This window comes from Otolemur garnettii, unplaced genomic scaffold (genome assembly GCF_000181295.1).
Source record: "Otolemur garnettii isolate 467f Iridium unplaced genomic scaffold, OtoGar3 scaffold00010, whole genome shotgun sequence".
Classification (NCBI taxonomy): Eukaryota; Metazoa; Chordata; class Mammalia; order Primates; family Galagidae; genus Otolemur; species Otolemur garnettii.
The window spans coordinates 9,525,824-9,537,551 of NW_003852405.1; the positions used below are offsets into that span (position 1 = coordinate 9,525,824).

The window sequence follows — 11,728 nt, forward strand, 5'->3', positions numbered from 1 at the left end:
CAGTGTATGTGGCCAGTGCCCTACTCACTGAGCTACAGGCCCTGGGCCTTATTTTTTCTTAAAGCCTATTTATACTAAGAGCTCCCATTTATTGAGCACTTGTAAATACCAGTCAGCACCTTAAATACCAGACCCACCTTAGGTTGGGTCTTCTATAAGCATAGCTTGAGATAAGAATTTGGGCACATGTGATGGATTGATTGAAGGAGTGGAAAACCTATAAAAGGAAGGAAGGAAGGAAGCAGGATGAGAAGGAGAAGAGAAAGGAAATGGGCCAGGTGTGGATGTGGTATCAAGGATCTGTCCTAATTCAATGGGGAGAGCCCGAGAATTCCAGCTTCGTGGTGAGGAGGACAGCCTTTTATATTGCCTCTGCCAGTCATTGAATGGAAGGCAGAAAGCCAGGCAAGTGGGCTCCCTGTCTCTGTGATAAGTAGCCCTGTGAACTAAGAGGCAATTCTAAGACTTGAAGTGGTTAAATAACAAGTTTGAGGATATAGAGCTTACATGGTATGGGAGCCAGAATTCAAAAATGAGTCTATGTCACTTTAACACCAGTGCTCTTAGACATTATATGGTGTTTCAGCCATCATGGCCTCTATTATTGGAGCACATGCTACTCTTTGAATAGGTGCCAGACACTGTACTCACATTATCCCTAATCCTCGTAGCAACCTGCAGGATGGTTTGGATTATTCCCATTTTGCTGATGAAAAAGGGCAGGGAGGTTGATTAACTACAGGTATCTAAAATCCCCTTAACTGAACTGGGGATTTGAACACAAATGTTCCTGTTTCTTTTTGTTTGTTTTTGAGAAAAGTATTAATAATTAAATTACATATAACAAAAGTTTTAGAAAAAAATAAAAGTCTACATTTTGGAAAAACATTAATAGAATCATTAAAATGTTCGTTCATACCCTTTCAGCCAGTTATGCTGCTGCTGCAGAACTATGTCAAGAAAATAATCTAGGAGACATTCTTTCTGGTGTTTTATATAGCCAAAAATTAAAAGGTGTATATGTGTTCAAAATCAGGCAAATGCTTCGGTAAATTATGTTTTATACCTTTGAAGAATGTATATAATCCTTAAATGTGCTTAAATATGAAGACCATTTAGCATAATTAAAAATGGAAATAATAATAGGGAACACTATTAAGGGCATCAGATGAAATGATGGTTTTATATATTGCTTTGAGAGCTATAAAAGCAATTTGCCAATATATTTTTTTGTTTGCTTTTTGAGATGTCTCACTCTGTTGCCCTGGATAGAGTACAGTAGTGTCATGTCTCACAGCAACCTCAACCTCTTGGGCTTAAGTGATCCTCCTGCTTCAGCCTACTGAGTAGTTGGGATTACAGGTGTCCCTCACAATGCCTGGCTAGTTCTTCTATTTTTGGTATAGATGGGGCCTCACTTTTGTTTATGCTGGTCTCAAACTCCTGAGCTCAGGTGATCCACCTGCTTCAGCCTCTCAGAGTGCTAGGATTACATATAAGCATAAGACACCACCCCTGATCACAAACATTTTTTTGTAAATTATATAGAATGAATACCTATGTAAGAAATGTATGTTTGGCTTCCCTATGTCATTTCCTAATGATATATATAATAACTAGAGTACTTATATGATTACTAGAGATGAAATAGTGGGTTTTATTATTATAAATCACCGTTTTCTTATTGTAATTTGCATATTTGTAAATTCAATTTGTTTAAAACTAAAAACCAGTTACATTTACAGTTGTTTATAATTGCCAAAAACTTATTTGTTTAAATTCTCAGAGTTTGTTATAAATGTAGTGTTTGACACTTTTTTCTTTAAGGTTGTCCTTAGAGATGCATTAATTCAAATGAAGCTAGACGTAACCCTGAGAAATTAATTAAGCACACTATGTGTGAGGATATCATTCAAGCTAATGTGCTTATTTTTTATTTAAATAGAATTAACTGTTCTGTACTGGTATTTCCAAAGCAACTATTGGAAAAAACTAATTTGAGAGAACTTTGGTATAATGATTAATAAATTACATGTTTAATTGATAGCTAATATCAGAAACATAGGTCTAAACTTGTTATAGTGTTATTTCTTCTTTAAATTCTCAAATTCTTAGTTCTCAGTGGTTGTTTTGGAGACAGTCTTACTCTGTTGCTCAGGCTAAAGAAGAATGCATAGGTAACAACAGCCTTGAGCTCGTGGGCTCAAGGGATCCTTCTGTCTCCTGAGTAGTTGGAACTAAAGGCATCTGGCACTAGGGCTGACAAATTAAAAAAAATTACATTTTGAAGCAGGGTCTCACTATGTTGCCCATGCTGATCTTAAACTGTGGCCTCAAGCCATCCTCCCTCTGTAACCTCCCAAAGCACTGAGATTTCAAGTGTGAGCCACCACATCTGGCCCAGTTCTCCCTCTTCTTATGTGGTCTCCAAGAGTAGAAAAGATTGAGTAAAAATTATGCAAGTGATTTAAAAATATCTGACTATTTAAAAATGCAAGTTTTTTTTTTTTTTGGCTGGGGCTGGGTTTGAACCCACCACCTCTGGCATATGGGGCCAGCACCCTCCCCTTTTGAGCCACAGGCCCCACCCTAAAAATGCAAGTTTTTATAATAGTTATGGATTATATAGATACCTCACAGTTACCAGTGTGTACAAAAGTAATAAATGATTACTTATGTAGAGTAGCTGGAGCTAATCTATTAAGATAAGGAAAATGTTATTTTCTTGTTCTAATTTATTGGGCAGAGATATTTTTAACTTCCACTGATTAAATTCCATTTTGAAATTTTAATGGTTCATTTTTAAGCAGTTGTATTTTTAGCATTAAAATATGTCATTTTTTAGATTAAACTGAGTGAAGTTGTTGGCACAGGAAAAGATGGCAGAATTCTTAAAGAAGATATTCTCAACTATTTGGAAAAGCAGACAGGAGCTATATTACCTCCTTCACCAAAAGCTGAAATTATGCCACCTCCACCAAAACCAAAAGACATGACTATTCCCATACCAGTATCCAAATCTCCGGTATTCACAGGCAAAGACAAAACAGAACCCATAAAAGGTAAAAATAAGAACAGTAACGTAAGATGCTTATTTGGGGGAAAGCTACTTAAACAGATAAATGTATATAATACAATGTTTTCAGTTCTTCCTAAAGGGTAAGTTCAAATTCAGCACATAATTTTTTAATGGTGCGCCAGGATTCCCAGGCATTCCAACCTGGGATGGTGGTCAACAAGGGAGATGATGCTGGAGACTTTCATAAAAACTTAGTGCATAAAAGCCTGAGAGTCTGAAGAGACATATATAGTCTTTTGTGCCAGCTGGCAGCTCAAGACAGTATAGCACTGGTCCTGCTTCTCAGGGGTCTTTTATTGGATACAGCCACAGGGTAAACATGCAAGAATGCACAGCAGTTAAAGATAAAAGGGAGCTTAAGTCTTCCAGGAAGGTTGAGTGAAGGGCAGCAGTGGGTAAATAAGATTGGTGAAAGCTCTTCTAGGAAATACTTTCAATTTATATGTACTATTAATTTCTGAAGAATGATACATTAGCAGGTTTCTTGGAGTACAAACTTGTACGCTTGTAATTTTTCTGTTTGCAGATTTGCTCAGAATATTTTAAACATTTATTATTTTTAGTTAGCTTTCTAAATAGCTACTTCTAATTTGTTATGTATAAACTCTTAGGATGATTAACTTCCAGAAGAGTGGTTTGGCAAGGAAAGCCAAGTGGTAAACACTGAATTGCATCCTTTTGAGTTCTTTCTGTGCCATAGCATTTAGAGCCATTACCTGCTATGTTATTCCACTTGCCACCGGGTGTTGTGAGGCAGCTAGAACTCCAGTGCTGAGATTAGTGACTTGCAGTGTATGTAATGTGATGTGATCAAGATGGTAGCAGGAGGAAGAGTTTAATCCAGAGAGTAAAGAACATTAGAGAACCTTCTATTTTTAAAAAAGGGTAGAAGGGATTTAAAATTTTAAATAACTCACAGTTGCATCTTTTCCAGGCTTTCAAAAAGCAATGGTCAAGACAATGTCTGCAGCCCTGAAGATACCTCACTTTGGATATTGTGACGAGGTCGACCTTACTGCGCTGGTTAAGCTACGAGAAGAATTAAAACCCATTGCTTTAGCTCGTGGAGTTAAACTCACCTTTTTGCCCTTCTTCTTAAAGGTGAGATTTCATTCATTTCAAACGGGGCTTGAGAAGGACATTTCAATTTTATTTTATAAATATGCAATGTGTTGACTATGGGTTTGAATAAAATATTACTTCTCATCATATCATATAGTTAGAAAATGTATAAGTGCACTGTTTCCATGGGATTTCTACAATGGAAATTTTTGTCATATTTTTATATGCATATATCTTTGAGGTAGGTGGAAATTATCCCGCCAGTTAAGTAAAGCCTTTAATTCTAATAGAAACACTCCAGCAAAGTCATGACTTGACATTGATTTTGCAAATGTCACTAACTAGAAGGCAGAGAGGAAAAACATAAATGTCACTCAGAGACACTCAGGCCCCAAAGTATATTAAATGTTCGTGCCAACTCAGCCCTTCGTTTGGCCAAGGACACCAGCTACCGGACTGACCTCTCCTGGCCAGTGCACTTTGAAATCCTTACTACATTTTCCTTCTACACAGGGAAATAGCTTGCCTCCCTTTCTCTGTTTTAATTCCTAGTGTATATTTAGACCATAGATCTATTTCTCACGGAGATCTTAAGACTACATGTAAGTAAAGAGATCACTGAGAAAAATCTCCTTAAATCTCCTTGATCTTTACAAGCTACTTGACTACTTTATATTTCATTTTGAAAGCACGGCTTCTCAACCTGTGGGTCGTGACCCCTTTGTAACAATGAAAATACATCTTGCATATCAGATATTTACATTACGATTCATAACAGTAGCAAAATTACAGTTATGAAGTAGCAACGAAAATAATTTTATGGTTGGGGGTCACCACAACATGAGGAACTGTATTAAAGGGTCATGGCATTAGGAGGCATTAGGAAGGTTGAAAACCAGTGGATCAGGGTGACCTAGTTCTGCACTGCTTGAAGGTAACATCGGAAGTAATATGTCCAGGTACATGGAGACTTGGAATTAAACTCAGCATAAATAAGAGTTCTCTCTCTACTTTTTTTTGAAACAGAGTCCCACTTTGTCGCCCTCAATAGAGTGTTATGGCATCCTAGTTCACAGCAACCTAAAACTCAGCCTTTTGCCTCAGCCTCCCAAGTAGCTGGGACTATAGGTGCCCACCACGACGCCCAGCTAGTTTTTCCATGTTTAGTAGAGACAGGGTCTCACTTTTGCTTAGTCTGGTCTTGAACTCCTCAGCTCAAGCAGTCCGCCCACCTTGGCCTCCCAGAGTGCTAGGATTGTAGGCATGAGCCGAGGCTGCTGGCCTTTCTCCCTCCTTTTTAAAATACTTCTTACTGCTTAGAATCGCCTATCCTTCTAAGTTAAAGGTGCTAAGGTTGCATTCTCTTTCTGTTAAACAGGCTGCATCCTTGGGATTACTACAGTTTCCGATCCTGAATGCTTCTGTGGATGAAAACTGCCAGAATATAACATATAAGGTTGGCTATACGGTGTGAAAATGATCTTGTTATAAATAGAACATTGTGCCAATGTGCTTGTGGGCTAGAGAGATTTCTATTGTACCTCAAATAGTGGTATTTTCTAGATTAGAATTAAAAATATGGGATAAAACAGTAACTTAAGTATAATTTATTGTTATTGTTATTTTTACAGGTGAATAATACTACTATCTAGATATGGAGATTGGTATTTTTAAGCTTTTTGGGTTTTCTGCTTAAGCTAATGGAAATACAGTAGAACTTCTATAAGTTGACCACCTAAGGGACTGTAATAGGTGGTCAACATAAGGAACTAGGCCTACTATGCTGGTATGTACATGGGGTACATGTCCGGTCTATGAAAATTAGGTCCACTTAAGGAGGTGGTCAGTGTAGAGAGGTGGTCAGCTATGGAGGTTCTACTGTATATGACTGTACCACAGTAGACTGTGTTATTTACCCTTCTTGTCCTCTCTAAACGAAGCAGTCCTCTCAAAATGAAATTCCTGAAATTTTAAGAATAAGAATAACTTAAATGAGAAAGGTAATGTTTGAAATCAATTTGAGCCAACTCTTCTGTTTGGAGTGGATGCTTCTTAGGACCCAGAACATTTGAGGGTGCTACTCCCATGTACATTTCTCATTAGAAATATACCACTAGGAAGTGAGTTTAGATATTCTGCATTGTCAGATATAAAATACTAATGTGATTAATATAGCTGACTATATTTTAATATTTCCTGATTAAGTATATACTTGTTTTAAAATTTCAGGCCAGAAAATGATGTTTACTTTCTTTTCTTTTTTTTTGAGACAGAGTCTCACTGTGTCGCCCTCGGTAGAGTGCTGTGGCACCATAGCTCACAGCAACCTCAAACTCTTGGACTGAAGTGAGTCTCTTGCCTCAGACTCCCAAGTACTGGGACTACAGGCACCTACCACAATGCCCAGCTATATTTTTGATGTAGTTGTCAATTGTTGTTTACCAGGCCAGGCTGGGTTTAAACCCACCAGCCCTGGTGTATGTGGCCAGCGCCCTAGCCACTGAGCTACGGGCACCGAGCCAGTGTTTACTTTCAAGCTCATAACCCTATGATAACTTACTATTTATGTTAAGATATTCACACTTTCAGGATATCATTCTTACCTACTTTTTAAAAAATATATAGAATTATTCATATTTTTCTTTATCTCACCTTTTTCTTTTTAATATACTATAGACATCATTATAGGTAAATATAGTGTCGTTATCATTTATTTAGTGACTTATTCATGAACATTTTAGTTTGCAGTTTCTCAAACTTATAAACAATTTGTATTCAGCATTCCTGTGTATCTTTACATATTTCTGCATTTAGCTTTTTAGAATGTATTTTTATAAAGTTAAAGTTTGACAAACATTGTCCTTTGCTCTCCAGAAAGTTTATACAGGTTGAGTATCTCTTCTCTGAAATGCGTGGGACCAGAAACATTTTGGATTTGGGTCCCCGGTTTTGGAATATTTGCATATATACAGTGAGATATCTTAGGGATAGGACCTAAACCTAAACACAGAATTAATTTATGTTTCATATATACCTATATACATAATGCCAAAGGTAATTTTATACAATTCTTTTTTTCTTTTCTTTTTTTTTTGTGTGTATGTGACAGAGTTTCACTCTGTCGCCCTTGGTAGAGTGCTGTGATGTTACAGCTCATAGCACCTTCAAACTCCTGGGCTCAAGCAATTCTCTTTCCTCAGCCTCCCTAGTAGCTGGGACTACAAGTGCCTGCTCCAACGCCTGGCTATTTTTTGTTGTTGTTATAGTTGTCATTGTTGTTCAGCAGGCCCTGCCAGTTTGAACCCGCCAGCCCCCATATATGTGGCCAGCACCCCAACCACTGAGCTATAGGCGCTAAACCCAATTCTTTTTTTCTTTTCTTTTTTTTGAGACAGAGCCTTAAGCTGTCTCACTGGGTAGAGTGCTGTGACATCACAGCTTACAGCAACCTCCAACTCCTGGGCTTAAGCGATCCTCCTGCCTCACCTCCCAAGTAGCTGGGACTATAGGCTCCCACCACAATGCCTGGCTATTTTTTGGTTGCAAACGTCATTGTTGTTTGGTGGGCCTGGGCTGGATTTGAACCTGCCAGCTCAGGGGTATGTGGCTGGTGCCTTAGTTGCTTGAGCCACAGGCGCCGAGTCCAATTCTTTTTTTCTTAAGAGATGGGGTCTCCTTTTGCCCAGGATGGAGTGCAGTAGCTAGATCATAGCTCACTGTAGCCTTGAACTCCTGGGTTTGAATGATTCTCCCATCTCAGCCTCCTCCATAGCTAGGACTAAAGGTATGCTCTGCTGCCACACCTGTCTAATTTTTAAATCTCCAACTCTTAGCCTCAAGCAATCTCCTGGTTCAGCCTCCCAAAGCACTGGGATTAGAGGTGTGAGCCCCTGTGCCTGGCATTATTTATAATAATTTTGTGCGTAGAACTAAGTTTTGACTGTAACCCATTATTTGTTGTTACATTCCCAGTAACAATAAAAGAAATAGCCTGTTATTCTTATTAATAAAAAATATCATCTTTTTAAAAGCATATTTTAGAAATTATTTTTAAATTACAATTATTGTTTTAAGAGACAAGACCTTGCTTTGGTGTCCCAGCTGGAGTACAGTAGTGTGTTCACAACTCACTATAACCTCAAATTCCTAGGCTCAAACAATTCTCCAGCCTCCCCATTAGGTAGGACTATAGGTATGTGCCAGTGCCACCACACCTGGAATAATTTTTTTTTTTTTGAGACAGAGTCTTACTATGTTGCCCTCGGTAGAGTGTAATGGAGTCACAGCTCACAGCAACCTCAAAGTCTTGGGCTTAAGCAATTCTCTAGCCTCAGCCTCCCAAGTAGTTGGGACTACAGGTGCCCACCACAACACTGGGCTATATTTTGGTTCTAGTTCTCATTGTTTGGCAGGCCCAGGCTAGATTCGAACCCGCCTGCACCAGTGTATATGGCTGGCACCCTAACCACTAAGCTACAGGCGCCAAGCTGGAACAATTATTTTTTTAATTATTTGTAGAGACAGGGGTCTTTTTGTGTTGCCCAGGCTGATCTCAAATGGCTGGCCTCAAGCAATTCTCCAGCCTTCAACTCCCAAAGTGCTGGGATTACATGTGTGAACTGTAATCTCATACCTCTGCTGGCCCTCTTAAAATTATTTCTTTTAAATCATTGCCAATCTGGTAAAAATCATTTTTGGTAGTTATTTTTAGAAGAGAATGAAAGTTGATTTTTAATTTTGCTATTAACTTATTTAAAGGCCTACTATGTAATTTTTATTTTTTAGGCTTCTCATAACATTGGCATAGCAATGGATACTGAGCAGGGTTTGATTGTCCCTAATGTGAAAAATGTTCAGGTCTGCTCTGTATTTGACATCGCCACTGAATTGGATCGCCTCCAGAAACTAGGCTCTGCAGGTCAGCTCAGCACTGCCGATCTTACAGGAGGGACATTTACCCTATCCAACATTGGATCGGTAAGTAGTAATGGTGTCCAAATTCATAAGCTGTAACAAGATTTTTTATTATATGTTTAATTAAAAATGTAAAATATCATTTATCATTTGTTCACTGAAAGCTTAGTTTTTCTAATCTCCTTTTTTTTTTTTTTAATAGATTGGTGGTACCTATGCCAAACCACTGATATTGCCACCTGAAGTAGCCATTGGAGCTTTGGGATCAATTAAGGTACCTATATTAAATAACTGAAAAACAGAGTTCAGGGTGGCACCTGTAGCTCAGTGGATAGGGCGCCAGCCACATACAGAGGCTGGCTGGCGGGTTTGACCCCAGCCTGGGCCAGCTAAAAACAATATTGACAACTGCAACAACAAAAATAGCTGGGTGTTGTGGCGGGCACCTGTAAGTCCCAGCTACTTGGGAGGCTGAGGCAAGAGAATCACTTAGACTCTGTCTCAAAGAAAAAAATAAACCCAGAGTTCAAGCACATTGGGGGTGGGAGTAATAACCACTTCTAAGATTTTCCCCTCACTTTATAGGTTTGACTTTGTGAATTTGGGTCAGTAAATCTATTTAATTTCTTCCTAAGAACTTGGCCTACAATTTTGGTGGCTGCCTCTATATGTAATAAATAGTGGTGCCCTGGATCATTTCTGAATGGATCAACCATTGTGGATTATGCTAGGATGGACACAAGTCTTTATGGATAATCGTAAATACAGCCAATCTCTAATCTCCTATTAAAATATCTTTGAATAAAGAATACCAAAGAGGGGCAGCGCCTGTGGCTCAGGGAGTAGGGCACCAGCCCCAGCCCCATATACCGGAGGTGGTGGGTTTAAACCTAGCCCTGGCAAAAAACTGCAAAAAAAAAAAAAAAGAATACCAAAGAATCAGCTGGGCACAGTGGCTCATGCCTGTAATCCTAATCCTAGCACTCTGGGAGGCTGAGGTGAGAGAATCTCGAGCTCTGGAGTTCAAGACAAGCCTGAGCAAATTAGCTAGGCATTCCCAGCTACCTTGGAGGCTGAGGCAGGAGGATCACTTGAGCCCAGGAGTTTTTGGTTGCTGTGAGCTATGATGATGCCACTGCAGTCTAGCTTAGCCTAGGTGACAGAGTGAGACTCTGTCTCAAAAAAAAAAAAAGGGAATCATTGAGAATATTAGTTAAAAACCCAGATTTCTTGGCCTTGGGGACTAAGTCCCCAGAACTTATATTTTGAACAAGAATTCAGGTGGGGCCAACAAAAATGATCTGTGACTATGTTTTAGGAGACACTTACTTAGAATAAGGGTTGCGATGATTCTTAACCCTGGCTATACATTAAAATCATATGGAAGTTTGAAAAAATTTATGCCCAGTCTCACCCTCTACAAACTGAATCAGAATTTTGGGGGATGGGGCTCGGGCATCCATATTAATTCAGTGTTGTGGACCATGAAGGTAGATGAGCTCCTGGATGCTACTTCAGTATCACCATTACTAAATGTCATTGTCACAGCATTAACCTGGGTTTTGTTCTGCATGTTTGTTTGTTTGTTTTTTCAGAGACAGAGTCTCACTTTTATAGCCCTTGGTAGAGTGCTGCTGTGTCACAGCTCACAGCAACCTCCAGCTCTTGGGCTTAGGCGATTCTCTTGCCTCAGCCTTCTGAGTAGCCAGGACTACAGGCGCCCGCCACAACGTCTGGCTATTTTTTGCTGCAGTTTGGCCAGGGCTGGGTTCGAACCCGCCACCCTCCATATATGGGGCCAGCGCCCTACCCACTGAGCCACAGGCGCCGCCCTGTTCTACATGTTTTAAGAACCTTTCTGCTTTTCTATACTTATAATGCTTCTACTTTGAACATCTCTGGGACTTGTCTTCATGAATTTACTACTTGCATCTTGTATCCCAAACACTCACACAAGCTTTCCTTCAGCCTTTGAGTTGCTTTCTAAGTTATTCCATCTTCCACTTTCCTTTATTGCAAACTGAGGAGATGGAGAAAAATCATAAACACACAGCATGACACTTGTTGGTTCCAAATCAGGATTTCTCTGAGTGGTGACTTCTCTATCATTCATTCCCTTCCCAACAGGAATTCAGCATTTGAATCTCACAGAATTATGGTTTCCAAACCACTATACCTGTTTGATAGCTTTATTTTTCTCTTTCCTTAAAGAGATTTATTTATTTTTCTGAATTATATGTGTGTGCATGTATATAATTGTGATTATATACACAGTGTGACAATTAAGTTCACAAACCCATCTTAGAAAAAGTGCCACATACCTCATTGCTGAACATCATTGCAGTCACCTGCAAAGTATTCCCCAAGCAATTTGGGAACTCTTTTTCTGGAATGACCATGAGAACTGCTGTCGTGCCCCACACAAAAACACACAATAATAATGAACATCATTCAGCAACACCTTGCCACATGTTGACACAAACACATGTGCCAGACACTAATATACCAAGGTCAGGAAACCTTTCTGAGTTTGCACAGTGTTGCCAGTGTAAGCATGTGGTGGCAAGGTTGCCAATTTAATTGTCAGGCCTCAGGCTACGACAGCTTTGATTTGCATTGTTTCCATTTTTTGGCTATTCACAATGATGCTGTATCTGTTCAGTAGATATATAT

At 39.2% G+C, this 11,728-nt stretch overlaps 1 protein-coding gene across 1 annotated transcript in view; it reads left to right on the forward strand.

Annotated features, from left to right (window-relative positions):
- The window catches only part of DBT (dihydrolipoamide branched chain transacylase E2), a 36,276-nt gene that overhangs the window by 20,872 nt on the left and 3,676 nt on the right, over positions 1–11,728 (forward strand). Inside the window, exons 6-10 of the mRNA XM_003784116.3 lie at positions 2,846–3,062; positions 4,014–4,180; positions 5,520–5,597; positions 8,927–9,118; positions 9,258–9,329. Coding sequence (XP_003784164.1) covers positions 2,846–3,062; positions 4,014–4,180; positions 5,520–5,597; positions 8,927–9,118; positions 9,258–9,329 — 726 coding nt within the window. The remainder of the gene's footprint in view (positions 1–2,845; positions 3,063–4,013; positions 4,181–5,519; positions 5,598–8,926; positions 9,119–9,257; positions 9,330–11,728) is intronic.